The sequence below is a fragment of the Charadrius vociferus genome, unplaced genomic scaffold (assembly GCF_000708025.1).
Source record: "Charadrius vociferus isolate BGI_N301 unplaced genomic scaffold, ASM70802v2 scaffold1346, whole genome shotgun sequence".
Classification (NCBI taxonomy): domain Eukaryota; kingdom Metazoa; phylum Chordata; class Aves; order Charadriiformes; family Charadriidae; genus Charadrius; species Charadrius vociferus.
The window spans coordinates 87996-111044 of NW_009648681.1; the positions used below are offsets into that span (position 1 = coordinate 87996).

The window sequence follows — 23049 nt, forward strand, 5'->3', positions numbered from 1 at the left end:
CAAGACCAGTTCACAGAAACAAAACAGGATAAGGTTTTACTTCTAACCCAACCTATTTGTAAGCGTGACAGGCCACATACAAAGCTGTTTGGTTAAAGCCTTTAGACAATCTGCACAAGTAAGGCTTTGTAACCTCGATGGTGCCAATAAGGACGAACAAACAAGCCTCCGCTCAAAAAGCATGGCCTGTATGTAGAACAATTCTGCAGAGATGCCAGAGTGCAGCCCACGCTTTTCTCCAGAGCAGGCTGCTTTGGCGCGTTACAGTTATCAATAGTAACCTAAGCCAGAGAGTGGGCAAGCTCAGTTTGCGCAGCCTCCGCGGTCTGAAGCAGGATGGAAGTGCGACGCGCTTACAGCGGGCTTTCGCCAGGAGCCCCACTCCCGCTGGGAGAAAATGGACATCTCAAAAATGTCTCCCTCGTTTTCTTCTCTGTTAAAAGCACATCGTTGTTAACTACGGTATAAGTGGGAATCTCTTAATTCCATTTACTGATGTGTAGAGTGGGGAACGTAAGTTTATATTAATAAATGTAGGCCCTGCATTCAGACTTTCCGGGAGAGTTTGAACCAGAGACATTGAAAAGCAGATTTAGAGCAAAAACAAGAAAAAGAAAACACCAGTCATTTTACATGCAAAATGTAATTAGCTGATGCAACTCACTTCAGCCAAAATATAAGTGAGATTCAGGAAAGGATTAGACATTTACATGGATAATGAGACTATCCAGATCAACAAGAGAGAACAAAGTTTGCAGAATACAATTTAATTTCTTAGAGCACAAACCGATCTCTGGCAGATGGATGTTGGAAAAGGCTCCTCAGGGCAGGCTGCCCCATAATTTCCTCCTTAATTTTACTGTGCCCTCTTTTGAAGTGCTGTTGCATACAGGAAACTAGATTAAATATAGGATCAGTCTGGACTAGCTGTTCTCTGTTTGGGGTTGTATATAGGGAGCTTTGTTAAGGAATTCATGGACAGTGCACGTTTCTCTCTCTCATCTTTAATAACGTGGTGGTTAAGCATATCGCTAGAAAGCTAACATTGTATCTCAGCGTTATAACCACTGTAGAAGATGACTTGCAAGACATTTAATGGTACAGAAAGCGGATGTAAGCCGCACTGGGGGACAGTGCAAGCACTGAGAATATTCACTAGATGAGTTTGGTAAAACATAAATGCAAAAGCAACCAAGAGGAAATAAAATCAGTTTTGTACAGTCTGCTGAGAAACTTCAATGAATCACCAACGGCTGCAAGTCAGCCTTTCAGACTAGGACTTGGTTCGCTAGCATTGCAAAGTCAGAGACTGCCACCGAGTAAGCCTAGGCCGGCTGCACAAACCGTTACTTAAGCTCTCATCAGTAGTGAAAGCAACCAACCTTTTTATCAGGTAGCCGTGAAAGCAGAAGTCACGGCATGGCAGCCTTCCTGTCCTCCTCTGGTAGCTTGAATAAGCATCAGGTTTTGAGTTTGCTACATTCTTCTAGAGCTGAAACTTTTAATAAGTAATAGAGATTCATGATTTTATGTCCAAGTTTGATCCCTGGAAGACCACGCATGCACTGAGAACATACAGTTTACTAGAAACCTATCTCCTAAATTTCTAATTGATGCCAGACTACATAGCTTCTCTGGCAGCTTGTTCTTTTAATCACTCATCAGTTGAGGACATATTCTTATCTTCATCATCAGGCATATCTTTTAGCTGTTGACGAGCAAACTCCTCAAATACCAGCTCTGCTTCACTGAAATGGAAGAAACATAGGTCTTTCAAAATGATGTTAGCAATTTTTTTTATACCTGCAGACTAAAGGTAAAATATAGGAGGAAGAAGAGAAGCCCGGAGCAGACTCTGGTAATGTTTCCTTTGTCTTCAAACGGATTTGGATCACATTCCCACAGGCACCATCTTCACTGGTGGTATTCTAGCTAGTACGAAAAGCAGTTGATTGAGCAAGTCAGGACACAAACTGAGGAGGCTTTCATCTGTACTGAAACATGTCCATTCCAGCTAAATATTTATCAGCTAGTTGAATAGTCTGCAGTCTGAAAGAGTCTTTGTCTAGAAACAAAACGTGAAACTTTTCAACCTTATTCCTTCTGTACCAAAATAAAGGTACAGGGTCAAACCTATTGAGTTCCTGAAACTTAGAACTACAGAGCATCAGCGAACCACAAACACACCCCTCCCCGCAACGTGATTTCTTAAACTAGTTTCACATGGTCAAGTTATGGCTGTTCAACTGATAGAAGTAATTTGTAAAGCCACAGTAACTTACTCACTTTGGATTTAAGCTCAAAGTCTGTGAACCCCGTGGATTTTTAGACAATTTTGAGGAGTTTTCAATGCACAACTGCAGCTAGAACGTGAAATATCATTGAAAGAAACTTACCCATCCTTCCCTGCAGTCATCAGCATGCAGCAAAGGAGGAAAAAAGACAGACCAAGTAGTTAGAACCATGGATGCTAAAACCAACAAAAATGTATAAACTGACAAGACCAAACAGTGACAAGCAGCAATACAAGAATTCCAGAAAGTGTCAAAACATGCATAAATGCACCTGATGAAGCAAAACTTGATCTCCCAAATGGAAAAGCACTCTAGCAATGTTGCCCAAGACATAAGAAGGGCTGAGAAACAAAGACAGATTTTCCCATCTATGCTTGCTAGCGGTCACAGCTGTGAGAGACATCTGTGCACACACTTCTACTCAAAGATGACAGTGCTTGTGTGACATCATGTTGGTCTGCCACTGTGATTTAAGCAGTCAGCTGATGAGAAGACAGTGTTCTTGGTTCAACAACATGAGGGTATTAAAATCAAACAATGTCAGAATACAGAAAGGCCTACGTGGTCTCTCATTAGATAGTTTATGCACTTGAGGCGATACTCCTGATTTCATCCTTCCCTAAATATAATCCTGAGACCTTTGGCACTTGTATTTTTTTAATGGGATCTTTGCTAACCACACCGTAACAAATCCTGTTTGCTAGCAGGATTCCTTGGAAGCTGTTTCAGCACAGCCTAAAATAAGCAGAATAGGCAGCATTGCAGTGATGAAATGGGGGCAGGTTTTTTTTTTGTTCTCACAGTTACTTTAGCAAGTAAGAGTCCATTCACTGGCTTACTCCTCATGAGTTTAAGTCAAGGAGCAAAGCGCATCTAGGCCATCGTTCTACAGAAGTCATCAGGGATCTGGGATGCTTCAGTGGCTGGATAACCCGCTACCTGGAGAATTTCCACCCACAACGCACACTGAAATCAAGGGCAACAAGTGGCGACTAGCACTGCTGGAAAAGTCAGCATTAAAAGTGTGCCAAATGGGGCCACTCTAGCCAGAATGTGTCAAAGGATGGATCATGTAAAGACATTCACGATGGCATCTATCCAGACTCCGAAAGGATGGTTTCCTCTACTCACAGAAGCCAAGATGAAGTCTGGAAAGTCTCAGGGCATGAATGCTCAATTGAAACGGATTTAAAATGAAATATTTAGAACTTTAAAAAGTTTCCAACACATAAAGCTTCGTTCTCATTTCATTTTTCCTCCAATTTTTATTCTTTAAATAGTCTGCCCTCTTTGAAGTACATTCATTACTGTGAGAACAGTGACATCAATGATGTGGGTGAAGCTGAGTGATACCCACCAATCTGGTTTGAAGTCAGTTTTGTAAAATGGGTCAAAGGGGAAAAATAGGTATTGTTTCAGTTGAGCATATACTTTACTGTCAGACAAACGCTTATTGAATCAATACGTAGGTAGTGCGGCCGCAGAGTAATGCTTATCATATACCTCAGATGTAAGATTACATGCTAAGATGTGCTACATTATCTTCAGGCTGCTATACTAACATGTAGCTTCTTAAATAGCCACATTAACAGACTAGCAGGAGTTAGGCCCATTCTGCATAGTTCTCTGGCTGTCCTGTGGCTTACTTAACGTTAAAATATTGAAAAATTCTCAGGAACCTGAAAATGGGTAGGCTTTTTCTTTTTTTAACTGGCATCCCAGCAATTGTTTTGAGGGCTGGGATGGGAGGGGGCTGTCTTCAAGGATCAGCGAGGCTCCAGAGTGTGATCATAGTTTCTGCAGAGGGTTTTCTGTAAGCTTTTATTATGCAGCCACAGAAATGATTCCATATAATTAAAGCTGTGGCATATGGTAATTTTCATTATAAGCTTGCTTTTAACCTCTCTTAACTTGGGGGGTGGGGGGTGGAAGGGGGGAAGGAGTAGGCTGTGTTGTTTTTCATGCTATTAAAGTGCTTAAAAAATTCACTAATTTCTGAAAAATACAATACCAATACAGGGCAGGTATAGCTTTAATATTAAATGGTCAAAGCATTTATGGGTTTCTTGAAACCAGCCTTTCTGTGCAAGTTTAAACAAGGGAGCAGACACATGACCGTTTGCTGAACAACAACCAAAACAAAGGCCAGTGTCCAAGACATAGGTCCACAAGACGTAGAACACCAGGAGAAGGGCAGGAAAACCCCAAAGAACTCCTGCTGAGACCACAGCCTTGAGAAAAACCCAGCAGGAGCTTCTGGGCTAACTGCTGACTGGAAAAGGTCTTGAAAGCATGAAGAGACACAGCCCAGTTTGAATCTATCTTTAAAAGAAACAGATCTCTATGCATTTTTGTCAACAGGCGAAAAAGACAGACAGCCAATGCGACAGAAGCTGCTTCGCCTAAAAATAACCACCTGTGAACCACATGGGTCCAAAAACAGTTGCAAAACCAGCACACATGGAACATGCAAATGCTGGCCTACAAGAAGTCCAAGACAAGGAAGCTATAAATAAACATGGGAAAGGAAAGGTAGCAAGCCATTCTTTTTCTGTCTCCTCCAGGCACGGAAAAGAGCGAGCAAGTGAACTGCAATAACCATGCACTCTGACAGACCCGTTTTTACTGAGTGATGGACGCTTCAGAGCTCCCTCACAGACAACTAAAAAGGGCAAAGCTACCCGCTGCGAAATAAAGCACACAGCAGCTGATCACACTCGCCCCAGTTTGGCCCTAAAAAAATTAAACCATTTTCTTGAGAAGCTTATCTTTCTAAGGTTCTCTACACTCAAATCAGCCCTGCATGATTACATACACTAATGGTACACATCTTTTATTTACTTTTGCCATAAATCACCTTGGCTAGAGAAGGAAAAAGGACATTACCCCACCGCAAGGAATAAATCCTAATACGTGGCATTTTTTAATCCCGCTTTCACTTTGACTCTGTAAAATGGTTGCTTTGACTTCTTTCCTTTCTCCCAGCTGTGGCTTAAGATGAAGTGACAGTCAAGAAAGCAGGGAGGTGCAACAGGCAAAATGGTTACTACTGACTCATCAGTAAAAACAAAAAGGAACGGAAAAAGAAGATAAGGAGTGATCTCAAAATTCCCTGTGCATGCACCCCTGCCTACACCCACTGCAGAAGCTGCTGAACACGCCAGCAAAGAAAAAATCCATCTTTTGGGGCCTTTGAGAGTCCAAAGGCTGTTTGTTGAAGATCCATCTCTGCAATTAAGCCTTAATTTGCTGGATTCTGAATTAGAAGGTATTTCACTAGTGAAACACATTTTATTTCTCAGAGTTTACAAACTAAGGTAGTAGAATAAAAATTTTAAAAGCATGAATTCACAACTGGGGAGAGTGATTAGGCACAGGGCATAGAAAACTACCAGCAAATAAAGGCAGAAAGTTTTAATTTACCAGCTTCACATGGAAGGCTGTTTTATTCCCTCTAATGAGCTCAGACACCACATTCCAGCACAGTTTTCAAGTCAGCTATGCGGGCTTCAGAGGAATTTTCTGTTGTGTTACAGTATCTTTTTTTTTTTTTTTTTTTTAAGAGAAAGCATTTATTTCTCGAGTTAACCATTTGTAAGGCTTTCCCACGGGATAGCTCCTGAAACTACGTGTATTTTTTTCAATTTATAAGAAACTTGCAACTTCCATCTGTAAAAAAATGCATGAACCATAGCTGTCTTCTGACAGTAAGCTCCTAGAAGACTTTGATGTAGCAAACAATACATGGGCTGTGCCTTTGGTAAGAGGATGTGTTGGGGGAAGCGATCTGAGAAATATTGCAGTTCTCCGTTTCCCTTGTAAAGTCTTCTGCCCACATCCTTTTGAGTGTACTATATAAAGGAGTATCAGCCGTCCTTTGAAATAATCTTAGAATGGAGAACTGACTGACTTCCATTTTTCCTCATATTACAAATGCTCCTGCCAGAATTATCTGCCCGAAGCATAAGTAATAAAAAAGGTGTTGCGGCATTGTTAACACCAAAAAACGTCCTGTAACAAAATTCACACCGTTCTAAAAATGTAAAATTCTTCACCGTTGCCTACGCCTTTGGATGATCCTTGTTTGAAGTTTTCAAGTTTTCCTTCGTATCCGTGAAAGCTCCAGATTTTGCAGCCCTGAGCTGCCCTACCAGCACCTCTGCCCTGCGAGGAGCCTGCGAGGCTCCCCACGGGCACTAGATGGCCCTCACCAGCCACCGCTCCTGGGGCCTCTAGTGCCAGTCCCGGCCCCTCACCGAGCTGCTGGGAAGCGGGATTGCTGCAGGGAAGTCTGCGGGAAATGGGTGAATATGTACGAGCTACCAGCAGAGACAGAAGACCCTTGCCAAAGCGGCTCTCCCACAGTGAGTCACCCCTTGGAGGTCACGATCAATGCCATGTGCAGTGCAGCGACCTCAGTGTTTCACTGGCAGAGCTTCGCTGCCCTGCAGCATGAAAGTGAAACCCACAGCATAGGCACGGCTATGCCAACAAAAGCACTTGCTTCACAGCAGCTTCTCCAAGGTGATCCAACATTATTAGTCCTACGGACCAACCTTGAGGACTCGATTTCCACCTCACAGGGCAGCTGGAGGCAGCTTTGGGCTGCATGCTGCCACGGGGTGTCCTGTGCTACTCCTTGGTGATGCGGCTGTCTCCTTTGCAGCCACAGCAGAAAGGGGAGGAGAGGAGAACAGGCCTCGTGGATTTGTCCTGAAGGTACTTCCTAGACTCATTGTGCTACTCTGATAGGGGTATAACATGCACAAAAAAACTTCTCCTAGGAGCACGTTCTGTGCCTGTGCTGAGAGGCCTTGCTGGCACAGCTTTCAGCAGGGCTTTTCCCAGTGGGAGTGGGAGTTTCCTATGGTGCAATTCTCAAAGAGGAGTGAAGAAACCTACCTTTGCCCACTCCAGCACAACCATAATTAGCAAACAGTGATTCCCAACCAGAGCAACTGAGCGTGCAGAGGATCACCAGTCTCTCTTCTCATCGCTCACATGCGATTTCTCCAATAATTTCACACAATAAGGACTAAAGTTACCCCTCTCTAATACTTCCAGTATAGAACATGACATGTGTCTTGGATAACTCCTTTCACAGCCTCCTCCACATTCTTCCAGTGGTCATATTCTCAGATATAGCAGCTTAAGGTAAGTTTGGGCCCAAGAAAAAAGAAAGAAAAAGCAGTGCAGAAGCAGCCATGGGTTTTTGTTTGAAGCCCATGCGATTCTGTCCAAATACAGAGGGCAGGACAAGACGACTCGTCTATAACAGCCCCAACATCGAAAAACTGGCATACTGTTTTGTGTCCCGTAGCCGCTTCAGGAGCTCCTGTACAAGCTCAAGTACAAGCGCAAGCACCTTGCAGTTTCTGTATGTTCACCGTTAGAGAACAGAGCCAGCCAGGGTCCGAAGAAGCGGGAGAACACAGATGCTCAAGGCAGCCTGCAGTTTTGGCATCTGACCCCAAGCCTCAACATGTCTGGGGAAGGCTAGTTCCTTACACTGCTTTAAAGTTCCCACACTACCATTTACCGACCTGACTCTGAAGAGACATTCCTCTCAGATACTCACTGAACATAAAGGCACACCACAGACACCGTGGCCAATGCCACATTAAGATAACAGTGATTCTAAAGTCACAGTTTTATCACCTCTTAACTTTGCTTAAAAATATTTTGCTTTTTACAATGCTTATGTGTCTTAGGTGTTTTCTGTGACAGATTCTTCTTTGCTATATTACAATCCGGCAGGGTGTTGCTGACAGCTTCATTCAGGACATTTTGCGCACAGTAGTCATCTGATTTAACTGTGCAGTCCTTCCTCAAGCCCCTGTGCTTTGTATTGTGATTCCATAGATGAAAGACAAAAAAGGAACACGACTCATTTCCACCTTCTCCCATCTTAGCATCCCTCCTCCCTGTTATTTTGTGCCTTGAGGTTGAATGATACATATACACATGCATAAGCATATACACACACAAAAGCAGCCCCCATATTGGAGTCTTGTTGACTCTAAAGGCTTCCTGTACAACAAACCGCTATAAGCCTTGCAATGGTAAGATTTCACATCAGTCTGTTAACGAAGAAAGGCAAAAACCAGGCATAACTGACCTGCTGTGTTCTTTTCCTCAGGTTTGGGGTGCATGAGACGAAACGGCAGCTCTGTGCCGATTTCACTTTAGGGAGAAGAGAGAATGCATCAGATCCACAGTTCCTTTCATGCCCAGTTCTGTCCCCTTCCCACCTCAGGCCAGCCCAAGCCCTGAACTCCAGCTTCACCCATTCTTTCATCTTTTTCTAATCATAATTTTCCCCTCAAAAAGAGTTAAACTCTGATTGCTCCACAAATATCCCAGGCATATCCCCTTTAATAAACTGGGTTTATTATGTTCTGAATGTACTCGCATATACACCAAATCAGAAATATTTTTGTACTTGCTTCATTTTCACAGCTGAATGCACAGACTTCTTACTTCCATCAGATTAGGGGACAGTTTATATATATATATATATATATATATGCATATAGGAAAAAGGTAAAAAAATGCATTAACAAGTACAACTGCATGGTCTGAAAAGGAAGATGACATTTACCTGGAAGTGAGGTCTCCCAGCATGCTACAGAAGGAAACAAAGAGAAAAACACAAGCATATTTAAGTGCCTTTCCATTCCGGTGCTCTACCAAATGCTGTTTTATTGGTGGACTATTGGACCTTTCTCATATACTCTTCTCTACTTGCTACAAAGCATAACATCCAAATAAACTTGTTTTGAAAGAAGCTAATTTTAATTTTTCATGTCCTTCCCATGGAGAAAGAGTCTAAGTTTTTGAACTCGTGACCAAGCGTTGGGCATAGCTCCTTTTCTGAGAGCAAAGGACAAGGGCCGGACAAGGAGGACCACAGAAGGCAGCAATCATTTTGTCATGCTTTAGGCAAATCATTGACTCATTTTTATACTAGAAAGAAGGATAGATGAATGAAATACAAATGTAAACAGTGACTATCACCAGAGTTATCCTTGTGCTCTTTTGCACTGTATGCTGAGAACTAGCTCATGCTGATAACATCAGCTTCTCCCAGAAAGCTGGCTCAGTCCAGAACCTGAGCTACAGTATTTATGACTCTCAGACAGATGTCTCTACTTTCATCTCTAGGAGAACAAGAATGCCAACATAAAGGCTTACACAAAGTTTCACTTCAGTTCTCACAAAGTACGTTATGGCTTTGAAACAAAAAATTGCAATGCAAACCAGAGGTTTGTACCAGCTGTAAAGTCATAGGGTACGAAAGGAAGGCAGTCCAACCCCTCTGGCTCAGGACAAGTTCTTTGGATAGGCCCAGGCTGATTTCTAGGCAGTTTATGCTTTAGAGGGAGCCTAATATCCTGCAACATGCGCCCCTTCTCTCAGCGCAGACTGTCCTGCCCTCTCCCCACTCGTCAATGAAGTGCACACACTCCCATCTCTTAACTTTATACAAATGTAGCAATAAATCTGTTATTCTTACCCTGGAACAGTGAGCTTCACTTTCACCTTGTAAGAAACCAGAATCCCCATCACTGTCTTGTCTATTCCATCCTTAATACTAGCAGAGAAAACAGACAGCAGCGTTAGGCAGCACAGCAACAGAGCAACAATATATGGCTGGAGCAAGAACTAGGCCAACACCTTATTCTCCCGAAAGTGATAGAGCAGAGAAGCCTCAGGGACAGCTAATACCTCTCCAGATCTATGATCTCTATTTACCCTGAACGAATATGATAGGTTAAGTCATGCAACTTAGACCTGCCCATCAGGACACACATTTACAGGTACAAACTCCCAATAGGAGCGTCTTCTCCATCCTCCTCTCTTCTTCATAACCCTCCACTAGCTAAGACCATTGAAAATTCTACTCACATGGTACTAGAAGCCAAGTTGGTATCCTCATCTTTTAGCTTTCCATCCAGAGCTATTTCCCGGGTCTCCCGGTTATTTGCTAGCAAGGGCAAAAGCATCAGTGTCTTGGTCAGGCTGCTGTTTGGCTGCACCTTTTCCCTGAAAATAAGCAGCAGGTGAGAGAAGGAAAGTGATACACTCTCCGATTTGTGTTACACACCCAACCAAGAGAACTTCAAAACAGATTACAAAGCCACCCAAAAGGAGTGGAATTTATGTGTTCAAATTTAGTTGTCTACAATGCAGATGTCTACATCTAAACTAATCAGAAAAAGTCCCGTTATAATCAGCAGAGAGGAACAAGCACTTGTAGAAAACGATGAATTTCACATTAAGGCAGACTTCTAAAGTAAGTCAAACTATGCTGCAGACCTCTAAATTTGGACCAATAAATCCTAGTTTAGAAGACCAGTACTCAATGGAAAACATGTCCCTGCAGAGCAAAAAAAAAAAAACCCGAGAAAAATACAAAAACGTTTGCGTGTGCCCAATTCCCCTCACAAAGCAAAGTTCAATGCTGCACTGCCAATGCAGTGCAATGCAAAAGAGCAAGTGGTTCTCCACACTGTCAATAGGCTCGAGGTTTTCATGGACTTTTTGAGGCCAGAAGAAACCATATGAAATGGTGTGAAAAAGACTGACCTCAAGCTACAGCATCCGTGACTTCCACTCAAACAGCAGCACCTTTCAGGAAAATGTTCCATCTCTATTTAAAGATTTCAAGCCTCTGCTAAGTTTTTCTAGTAGATAATTACTCTTAAAACACACTCCCTTTTTTTGCAGCCTCCCCATGTTCTCTGAAAAAAAGGTGCAGGATACCTGCTGGCTGTGAGAAAAGGAGACCAGCTGCATCCAGAGAGTACAGTTGGTGTGGGGAATACACACACAAGGTGAGAGGAGAGGAGAGAGCACTGTAACAGCAGAAAACTGCAAGGCTATAGCTAGGAATACCTCCCATTACTGAGAAGGAGGGTAATTAAAAGGGTGTGAAGGAGCAAGAAGGGATAAGCAAAGCATTCACTCACTGTGCTTCCTCAGCAGCTACCACTTTTGTATAGTAGTCACTGGAGTACAAAACCACGTTGGCAACCTGCTCCACTGAGAAAGGAGAAAGCGGACCATCAGTTGTGCACATGCATCTCAAACAACATAGCTACTCTGCTCCCCCGTGTCTCAGGAATGGAAGACATGATGAGGACAGCAGTAAACCCCATCCATTTAGAGCCTGAAAGGACCAGAGTATCAGACAGCCTGACCTGGATAGAGACCAACAACACACAAATGGCCAAAGACTATCTTCCCTGAAAGGCATCCAGGCTTGATTTGGAGCTGACAAAAAGTCAATAACCCATGGTTTCCCCCAGGAGCCTGCTCTTTCCATTCTTCTTCTCTAAGTGTGTCCACTTTTACCTCTGGTCACTTGTCTCTCTTGTGTACCTATAGCCAATGCATTTGCATTCAGGAGACACCATCATCAAGCAGACTGGATACCATACCGCAGTCAACAGGCTGCGATAATAAACAGCTTATATTCTCCAATCAAACACCAAAAAAACCCATCGGGTAATTTTAACTGAAGCACTGATGAAGAGAGAATCTGGCGATCAACAAGATCTTTTTAAGCCTGACAGAGGTGTGTCAGCCTAAAGATATTTGAGAATCACTGGACAGTGTATCCAAGACCAGCACTGAATTGGTTCTCTCTAACACAGAGTTTTGTAAAAACCTCAGCAACTTTGTTCCCTCCTTGCCTTCCCTTCTCTTTCTAATCCTTTCTCTCAGACTAGCTTCCACAGGTCCAAGTGCAATGGGGCTTGTGGGATGAAAACACACAGTGCCACAAATAAAACACAGGCACAGTACTGAAACTCCTCTGAAACTCAGCCCCTGCCCTCAGCTTCCTCAGGAGGAATTACACCATCGCTGGCAGAGCAGATGTTTCTCACATTGCCAGATGTTTCTGAAACCTCAGGCAAAATTGTATGCAACCTAGGCACATTCACAGTTAGCAGCAGCGTCACTTTGACAGGGAAGCCCTTCCCGCTGGCCTCCCAATGGAGGTGGATTTCTCCCCACAGCACCTGCCTTGCCTGCTGCAGGTGCCAGACCCTTTCTGTTTACTAGAGGGGACATACTGGTGCCTGGAATTAAGCTGTACAAGTAACCATGAGAGTCAGGAAAAAGGCTGCAGTGTTTCACTTGACGAACAGCAAAGAAACAGCAACAGACAGGGTGGAGGAACAAATTCCTGCCTCGTCCCATGCTGCCTGCTTAAGCTGTCGCAAGCACTAAACTCTGGCTCTTTTTCAGCCTTCCCACCATTCTTCCAGCCAGTCTTCTAGCCCTCAAAGAATCCCAAGCAACACTAAAAACATACCCTGGACTTTAATCTTCTTCACTGCTTTGTCTGTGCTGTTGTTGATGGTGATAGTGACTGGAATGGGCTCACCATGGTAGTACACCTAGAAGGAAAGCGATGCTCAGAAATCCAGCCAGGAGGCTTCTCCCAAGCCCTAAACCCCTCTCATCCCCCCCGGTTAAATCTCCTCACAGAGGCCACATAAGGGAAGACGACCCTTCTCAATGATTCATGACCCTTCCTTCAATGACTTATTTAGCTTCAATGCATCTTATAATGAGGTCTCAGCCTCCCTTAAGAGTAGCTACTGACAGAAATTACATTAGAGCCCTTGAGTGCCAGGCCAAGTCAGTCTCAGCTGAGACTGTCTGACTAACAGCGGAAGTCGTTGCTTTAGGCAGCAAACTGTGTGCCAATACTATGACATCCACAGCCCCAGGGCAAACTCCTCACCTCTTTACTGAGGGAAGCTTTCAAGTGTAACGGCTTGTTGGACATGAAGAACTGCCAGGTGGTCTCTGCATAAGGTTGGGGTCCTGGCTTTTCTGGAGCATATTGCACCTTACGGATTAGCAGACGTGCAGAGTTCCTGAGAAGCAGCAGAAGACAACATGGTGGTACTTTGTGCTTGGCAGAGGCAGGAGTTCTGCATTGACATGGGCTTACGCCCAAGCAGCCCAATGACAAGTGGGGCAAATCCAAACAATCAACCAAGGTGCATTACTGAACCACCCACCCCTTTAAGAAGGGCAAAGCTGAAAACAGACACATGCTTTCTGTTACCTCTTATGAATCCTCTCTTCTACATTGTCTGTTGAGAAAGCTTTCACCTCAAAGTCCACCCCACAGCTCTGCCAGAGAGAGAGGACAGATGTGAAACCAGTGTCAGAAGCCATGAACATCTGCAGATGTTTAAAAATCTTTCTACACACAAGCAACTGGCAGATTCCTGCCAGCTGCAAATTCTGCTGGCCTCCTACCATTATTATAGAGATCCCTGCCAACTGGTGCAGCAGCATCCACCTGTTCCGTGCTGCTTCTGATAAATGAAGCTGAGTTCCAGCCTTTGACAGATGACATCCCTACTCCTAAAAGGCTTTCTGTGAGAGCAGTGCTGTAGAGGTCGCAGCATGCTATAGGCTGTAAGACTGATCAGCCTACAAGACTCTCCAGTCCGCCTTGAGTTTCTGAACTGAATTGCTGAATGGCTTTGTAATGCCAATACCCGACTTAGGGTCACCCTTCTTACTTCCCAATGTCTAAGGGCTGATCAGGCCAAGATGACCTTTGTTTTAATGGGTTTATACTGTCATGGGACATCTGTCTGAGTCCCAGATAACCCTCTACAGAGCAATACGGGAATTTTTGCTACAATATCATTTCTTGGCACAAAACACAGCTTATCCTTGTGGCACTGGATTCTAGAGACCGCACCCCACCTTGCCTGGTTGTTAGTCTAGCTCAGCTATTCAGAGAAGTGTCCAGTGGAGTATAAAATGAATATTTTAAATCATGTCAGAAATTTTGCAGAACATCTCATTACATGGTGACTTTCACTCCAGGGTTTTGGTTTTGTTTACACACATGTGCACACCAGTCCTTCTCTGTATTTGTTTTAATTCAGAAGCAAGTCTTAACACATGCTATTTATAGCGATCTATGAGGTTTTAGGCACACAGTCTCCTTTTCGCTCACATAGCTTGACAACTACAATCATTTTATATGCAGTCAACCCACAAATCATGTGGTATCCTTAAGGAAACTACAAACATTGCAGATTTAGTAGTCTTACTACTATTTGTCTAGATTCCCTTTCTTATTCTGAGGACTTAAAATTCCCAATCTGTCACATGCACTTGTAGCTCTTAAGTCAGGCTCCTGACATTTGTGACATAGCACAGTAAAACCCCCAGTATCACTTCATTCTACTCTCAAGCTAGCCAAATAAATTCACATGACTTTTTCCATATGACTTCCCTCAACCATGATAAGCACAAATGTCCCATTGGTCTCACCTTATCAACATCACGAGGCGCAGGCTGTAGACAGACTGAACAAGGCAGGTGATCTGGAAACTGTGGGAGGAAGAGAAGAAAAAATACCCCAAAGCAGTATTACAAAGATTTCCAACTCTGCGATGCTGTAATTAACATTGCTCACAAAAGGTACAAAGCAATCCTGAAGACAGCAGGTCACTCGCTGTAACGTAGTAACCCTTTGAAGCTCTTGCTCAGATAGGGGCCTTAATATACTGGGCCTTATACTTGTATGAACAAGTCCCTCTCTTCCAAAAATACTTTAATAGTCAACGAAGGGGAAAGAAGTCAAAAGAAAAAAGAAAAAAAGAGAGAAAAAGCAAAACAATTCCAGGCATGTGAAGCACCTGGTCTAAAAACCAAACAGAGCCCTAGAGGCACAGCTTAGAGTAGAAGCTGGAACATCTGGCTCCCCATCCAAGATAATCAATATGGCTCACAGCAGTGCTACTCACTGCCCACATCGGCTTGAAGCTCGAGCAAAGCTTCTCTGTGTCAGAAACACAACTAAGGCAGTGAAGACCAGCCAGCCCCCATTGCTCCTGGCCTGGGCAGGGCCAGCAACTCCAGACATCAACTGGGGAAGGCTGCAGAGTAACACATGCAGACCAAGTGCTAACACCCCATTAGAGACTCCAGTAGTTTGAAGATCACTAGATTGTATTTGCGTGGTTAATAACATTACGACAGGTACCAACCCTTTTAGCAGAATCATTTGAAGACTTATTTGTTGCTATATCTGTGCATATGGTTTTCAAACCTGGATCTGCTTAGGGAAAGCTAAGGCAGACATGTCACTGACAGAACTGGAAGCATATCCTGTCAGAATCAGAGTTTGGCAATGAGCTGTTATTTGTTGGCAGCATCTGGTAAAACGCTTTTCATCTGCTTGTTTGATCCACAAAATTTTTAAAGAGAAAGGATTTGGCAGTTTCTCTATGAGCACTGGAGCAATGGTATAAAGTATTCCAGTCCCTCAGGAGTGGGGAAGACAAGGATATATGGGGCTGTTGCTAGCATAAAGCCATTGCATGTTTCCTTGCCTATTCAGGGAAAGCACTTTTCACATGCAGTTAGGATCTTCTTGCACTTTACTACTTAGGATGGCAAGAAAAAAAAAAAATTGGTACAATGCCTGTCACTCAAAATTGGAACTTTGTATAACATGAATTCACTATTAATCCCTGTCTTCAGTCCATCACCAAGCCTCAGCAGCTTGGTAATAACAGACAAGGAGAAGAGGGTCAGAGGCTCTTATGAGATACCTACTGTAAATAAAAAGGGATAAGCATTTTTCCCCAGCTTCTTCAGCAGAGATTCCTGCAAGTGGGTGAGAGTCTCTGGCTTGTCAGTAGGCGGGTACACTTGGACCCTTGAGAAGAACAGGTCCCGTCGGAAGGTAAGGCCAATCACATCAATGTCTTCCCGGCCATACCGGAAAGCACAGGTCAGGGACACGTACACTGGAAAGAAGCACATGACGGGTAAGTCATGCAGCAGGCTAACAATGCAGCCAGGGTGGGATGTAAAATCCTCCTGCACTATAGAGTCAGGGAAACCCATTTCAACACTGTTGTATAACCCAGTAAGTATTCATACAATATGTAAGAACATACATTACGTCGAGTAAGAAGCCCGTTCACTGAGGAAGAAAGTTACATTTGTACCCTTAAAACAATAAAAAAGGTTCTATCTCAGCATCTCACTTCAAAAGAGGACTAACAATTTCTGAAACATATGTTGCATAAAACCTCAAACCTTCTTTCCCCTTGACAATTGCAGGATCCACCAATACAACACCCTCTGAAAGAAAGGGAAAAAATAAAAAAGATTAACAGAGGATAATCAGGGTTGAGAAAGCAAGAAGGGCAGCACATATCCTTGTGGACTTACCCACAGGTTCCACATCCCCTGTGTTGTCAATGAAGTCCCGTTTTCCCAGGTAGATGGTTAGCTGTAGGGAGAAGATGACCATGGTTGAACTACAAAGTGTTGATGGTTGCGTGTTGGGGACAGGGACACAGTGGAGAGCTATCAATCTTGTAGAGATTAGAACAATTCCATTGTAAACAGATTTATTTTTTTTTCCAGCAAACACGCAACTGCCACCAAACTCAATAGGATTATTCACATGCTTCAGGACACCAGAACTGAAGACCTGATGTAGACCAGCTCCCAAAAGTACAACGTAAATACTTATGCACAGGATAAAGAACTATAGATTTAAAGATTTTTGGTGCCACCAGCTTGAAAAGACACAAACCCGCTTTGTTTTAAACACAGTACAACCCAGGAGGAGTGAGAGGCAAGTTGCCTTCATCTTGTATTATAATATATGAGCAGCTTGTCCGATAAACTCTGTTTACATCATCTCCTCAAACTTAGCACTAAATACCGTTCACGGTCCTTCTTCAGAAAAAAAAAAATGGACAGGAAAAAAACTTTCTAACAAGTCTCCAGTCTGACTACAAATAAAACTCATACCTATATAAACCCATTATTATGGTACTCACGGCTTTGTCACGGGTGCTTTTTTTGAAGATAACTTGTTTACGAGGAGAACTAGCATTCTTCCCACTCCCCCTTGTCTTTTGAGACTCAGGGCAGCTCATGGTCAAAGATGGGTATATGACTGTGGATGAACAAAGCTTTTCTGCTCCAAAAGGCCCTGGGAAAGATGTCAGAAAAAAATAGGTGGATGAGATAAAAGTGGAATTATACTTGGTGGGTAAAGTACTCTACTCCCGTGTATAGTTTACCAAAGACTATTTCAATAGATACTCAAGCGCAGCACAGAGGGTGGGTTTCTTTTCATTTTAGCAGTTCCTCATTAAAAAAAAACAAACATAAAAATATCTATTTAAAAACAGCTCTTCAGAAATATTACAAAAGATCAAAACTTCTTTTTAATTCACATGAAAAAAAATTAGTAGACAAGTCTTGAGGGAAGGGATAGCATGGCCTTGGCAAAGAGGTTTGTAGAGAGTAATTTTGTGAAGAAATCTGTAAGAGTACAGATAAAGGTAATCTGATCCACAGAAGGTACCTTGATTTTCAAAAGGCACCTCAAGATTTGTCGTCAGAGGCTCTAAACTGCCATGAGATAAGAAGGAAGGTCATTTCACTCATTAATAATGGGATAAAATATAGGAAATAAATATCAATACATATGGGGTTTGGCTTCTTCCAGGGTTTGGATTTTGGGGGGTGGGGTGGGGTGTGTCTTTGCCTTTTTTTTTTTTTTTTTTTTTTAAACCATGGCAAGTATACAACAGTGCAGTGTCATCTGTCTTGGCATATTTGCTGTTAAGGATATCCCTGAATGAATGGAAAGACTCCTAGATAAGGAGCGAATAGCCTGCCCACACACACAACGCTGTTCTGGATTCCCAAAAATAAAGCTGTCTAAATTAAGCTGAAGGAGTGCTTCAAGATGCAGACTGGATAGGTGATGAAATAGTGTATATCCTATAACTAAGTGAGAAGTATTGCACTCAAAGAAAATACAACTGTAGTCTGACATGCCCAGTTATACTTGTTATCACTTAGGAAGAATGTCTTGACATAAGCAGTGAAGTTATTAGGAAATAAATCAACACAACCGAGAATGACATTGATACAATTTCGGAACCCTTTACGTATCCACATCTTGGATACAGCATGCCCAGTCTAAGACCTAGAAAAGTGATATATAATGGTAAAGAGTCAGACCAAACCCAAAATGAGAACTCACCTGTCCTACTGTATTTTCTTAAATCAGAACCCAATGCAACCCATTACTTTCTGGGTATCATTGAACTCAAAACACAATGGATCTTAAGAATATAATGGTCCAGCTACCTACCCAGAAAGGTAACAAGTACAAACAGGAGTAGGGAGCAGCTTGTAGGCAACAAAAAAATAGATGGAATAAGATTCTTCAGAGGATTGGGAGGAGGGGGTGGAGAAGGGGAAAAAAAAAAGCAGGGGGGGACGGACACACACCGAAAGGATGTGAGAGAGAGACATGTCCAGAAAATCTAAGTGGCACAAAGCGGAGAGAGATTAGTTTTTCACTTTGTCGTAAGTTGTAAAAAGCAGCATCCAATTAGGTGATCAGACAGCAAATTCAAAATAAAGTGAAGCATTTTCCCACATAACACAAGATTCAAGAGTACAGTGTGTTGCTGCAGAAGGCTCTGAAAATCACCAATATGAATTGATTCACAGGATTAGACATCCTCACAGGGAAAAGGCTTTTGGCGGACATTGGACAGGATGATCTAAGCACAACCTTAAACCCTGTAAGACTGAACCTGAGGAGCAGGATCAGGAAAGGACAATGCCACATGTGCCCTATTCTTACACTTCTCCCTATTGGACCTGTGTGAATGAGTATACGGTGTTACAATGTCAGAGCCACAGTCTGTCTGTGACTCTCCTTGCGGTTTGCTTCCATCCCATTTTGCTTCTCGCTTTCCCATTTCAAAACCGTTGCAAGAACAGAAAGTTTCTAGGGCTTATTTGCATATAACAGACTGTAGAAAAAGGAAATAGTTCCCTTCTTAGAAAGCTGGAAAAATGTAAGGTAGAGATTAGGCAGACCTTACATGTGTTTAAGCATTTCTATTTTTATGAACTATAGGTAGGTTTTCCAAGTCCAGAATAGTATTTGTTGCTGAACAGACACCCTACTCATGCTGTAGACCCAAATAAACAAATCAGCAAATAACATGAAATACCTTGCTGTGTTCCAAATGCCACAGGAGCTGCCACAGGACAAAGACGTGAACTCCTAAACCTCTGAGGAAAGATGAATTTTCCACGTAGCCGTGTCCTATGCTTCTTCGCCTCTACTAGAGGGAATCACTAACCTCTTAGCAAACAAGGAAGACAATTTGTAGGGGATTTGAAAGCACGTCTCCAGTTGCGTCCATCCAGGATTTCAAGAATTAATCCCCCTCCAAGAGCAAATATTGTACCTGGGCTAAGATTCAACTGGAAAGTGGTTAAGTCAGCAACATAAAGCATTACCTAAGCAAGTTTCAGATCGTCAATGAAAAGGTCTACAATGTCATACTCACATGCTTTGTAAGGACTACAGACTTACATAGAACAGGATGGCTACTGAAAGCAGCTTTATTCTAAAGCTCTTTCTCTGTCTTCTCCTTCCTAGGGCTGCAAGCCATCCAGCCTGATAAGAAGCTGAACAGACAAGAGCCATTTATGAATAAGGGAGTTTATAAAACACCAAGTCAAGCTTCTATAAATTGATGCCATTATGAAAGACTACCGAACATCGAGAACAATGTATTATTCTCATTATCACTAAGCAGTTTATCTATTATTGCTCCACCAACATCCCAATGGCGTGCTGATGCAAAACAATATGTTGCTAGCTAGTACACCTCCCCTCCTTAATTGACTTATAGAGCGAGGCACAACATCCAAGATTAAGACACATGAACAGAGATTTCAATCAATTTAGCTTTTCCGTTCACAGATGTCCCAAGAACAGATTCCCCTTCCCCCTCCCCCCCCCCAAATTTGGTCTTGATGCTATGCACCACAATGTGTAATTTTTGGCTTGCAAGCTGCATGAACAGCTGTAGCTTTCCTCTGGGCTGCATCTGCGAGTTTGATTAGAAAGATCACATGATATCTTCTCTGCTTGCCAGCCTGAGCAGCACCCTCCTTCTCAGGCAATCTTGCAGTCACAAATCAAGCTTGCTTTTTTGCAAACAATCACCAACATTTGCCTGAATATAGTGGCCTGGGTACACAAATTATTCCAAAATATGAACACAGAACCAGTGTTCCTCAGCTCTTTCAGCGTCTTCCAAATTTCAGCAACATTTTATTAACTGGAGGTGGATTATTTTGAAAGCTTAATTACTACTCTGTTTAATCAACTCTGGCAAACACAAACCAGCCAGCCCTAAAACACAGAAATTCACATGTGCCTGTGTTCCGGAAGGAAAGCCAGATCCCGGTTGTTGGAAGTAGGGAAGAGACCCCAGAAATAAACCCACAAAATTGACACGTTCTCTTCAGTCACACAGTGCAAAAACAAAAAGGAGAAAGCTGGTTTTGTTAAGAGTTTGTACTGCTGCCACTGCAGGACTAGGAGCCCTTCCGGAAAGGAAGGAGCATTCCTGTTATACCTGCTACTCTTCTGAGGGCCCGGGAGGTGTAGGTACATGTGCCATTGCAAACATCTTCAAGGGAGCTTGGAAGCAGCTTCTCCGTAACACATACTTCCTAAAGCACCCTTATGTCCGAAGAAAGATGCCCACCTGCCCCCCCCTCCCCGAAACCACCTGAAGGGCAGCTCCACCTTTAGCAGAGAAACAGCCACCTCTGCACAGCAGGTACCTTCATTTTCTCTTCTTCCCTCTGCAGGTTGAAGCAGAAAATGGGGCAATAGAAGTAAATAAATAAGCTATAGCAAAAAAAGCTAAAGTTGGTCACTAGAATTCCCTACATACCTTGGTCCTAAGGAATTTTAATCTAAAATGCTTAAGGTCTTAGCTAGCTAGCCATTATCCTCAAGTATTATTAACCTACTTCGTAACAGCATCACCCGGAAAAACAAAGCCCTTTGTGTAAGATCTGTGTCCATGTTGTAGAAAAACACAAGTATGGCAGCCTAAATTATAAACATCCTAAACCCATTCTGATCCTCCTCAGCAGAGCCTGCAGAGTTTTTATTATGTTAATCTCCCAATAATCTTTCATCATGCTGACTTGTCATTTAGTGATCTGCTTTTCCGCAGTAACCAAGGTCACCTGGATTCTTGGCAGGTGCCTCTTCAAGAAGGGCCTTCTGCCACAGCAACAGGCAGAAGAAAAAAATATATCTTGCCTTTAGAAATGCTTCCAAATGCCAACGTCAATCTTTTCATTTTTTGCTACAGTTCTCACTTCCAAGAGCTGGACTGAAGGCTTCTTTTATGAAAACAGGATGGTGGTCAGTGATGGCTCTTGGCTACGTATGAAACTTGTACATTGAACAGCTGAAGGCTTTGCTTCATTGCTCTGAAGTGGGATCCAGAACTTTATCTTCAACAAGGGTTTTTGTGTTTTTAAAGAAATGTGCAACTCCTATTACTGTCTTAAAAACTTAACTAGGTAGCAGTCAAAGTACCACAGCACTAAAAGCCTTCTATTTTCAGCAGTGTCTGAAATACAGATACTGATTTCCTCAATTCAGTAATTTATCCAAAACAGCCAAGAATACATCAGCCTTTCGAGGACAGAGACAATTGTTCAAGGTGGTAAGACTTCCTGCAGTCTCAAGGCAGTATTCCTGAGACAGGGCAAGACCAGGTTGTATCTGCGGGAAGTCCAGCTTCAAGCTAAGAGCATTATCCTCTTCCCCCCTCTACACCAAATCCCACAATGCGGCTGACCACAAATCCACAATTCATCAGGAAAACATAGCACAGAAATACACATTTCAGATTCCCCTCTGCACTCATTCAGAACAAGATCTCACACACAGACACACAAATAAACCAGTCGGAGCATTGTGGGGTTTTAAAAGCAGAACACAGGTTTATTTACAATCAAGTTCTTATGGGCAGCTGAATAAATAAAAACTTTGCCCCATATACTCTAATTCCCCTCTGCAGAAAGTGTCTGAACAAAAGGCTAGGTTAGAGAGATGTCTGTCATAGCAGCTGCCCCCTAATCCAGCCCCTCCAAAGAACACACTTCCTTAGTAAAATACTATCAGAAAGAAGAAAATAAAGTGCAAATAAAAAGGCAATAAAACGCTGGTGGCTTGTCTTGAGGCCCAGACGATGTGGAAAGGTTCAGATGGACAAAGTTATGCCAGGTAGCTCACACCCAGCCACATCACGGTTTTGGATGCTTAAACAGGGACAGAGCCAAGACACTGCTCTGTAGCAGAGGGCTCCAGCGCAAACAGGAATATTGCACGTGTGCTCAAGAAGGGGGCAAGTGGCCTGGAATTGCCAGCACCAAAACAATGGATTTGGGATTTAACCCCACTGCTCCCCTGTGTTCTACTGACAGCCGCCAGGACAGGACGGATGAACAGAAAAAGGGACCAAACGTCTATATTCTGGTACTGAAGTCACAGTACGACTACATTCCTTATCACAGCAGCACAACAGAAGTTGAACTTCTGTCTCCTCACACCCAGTAACCAAACTGCCTGTGGAATAAAAAGATGAAAAATCTCCTACTTTGTGATACCCACGCTGTTGAAGGGCATTTAAACAAAAGGGTGCAGATGTCCTGAAGAATGGACCACTGCCCTAAGGACAGATGAAACTGACACAAAGAGTTCACATGACAGTGCTGGGAACCCATGTCAGGATCAGAGCAGATGTGAATTGAGCAGATAAACTCAAAGGCAGAGCTGCCAGAGCCACAGGAGACTCTTGAAAAGCTGTTCAGACTGCCT

At 43.0% G+C, this 23049-nt stretch overlaps 1 protein-coding gene across 1 annotated transcript; it reads right to left on the reverse strand.

Annotated features, from left to right (window-relative positions):
- Positions 1 to 1654: 1654 nt before the first annotated feature.
- On the reverse strand, positions 1655 to 17248 carry SAG (S-antigen; retina and pineal gland (arrestin)). The gene is made up of 15 exons (XM_009886523.1): positions 17146 to 17248; positions 16530 to 16667; positions 16395 to 16439; positions 15906 to 16099; positions 14616 to 14675; positions 13384 to 13451; positions 13054 to 13189; positions 12619 to 12703; positions 11267 to 11339; positions 10203 to 10340; positions 9811 to 9888; positions 8896 to 8919; positions 8413 to 8477; positions 2397 to 2406; positions 1655 to 1748 (listed from the first exon to the last, which is right to left on the reverse strand). Exons 1-15 carry the CDS (start codon positions 17246 to 17248, stop codon positions 1655 to 1657), a joined length of 1311 nt encoding a protein of 436 aa, XP_009884825.1.
- Between the last annotated feature and the right edge of the window lie 5801 nt (positions 17249 to 23049).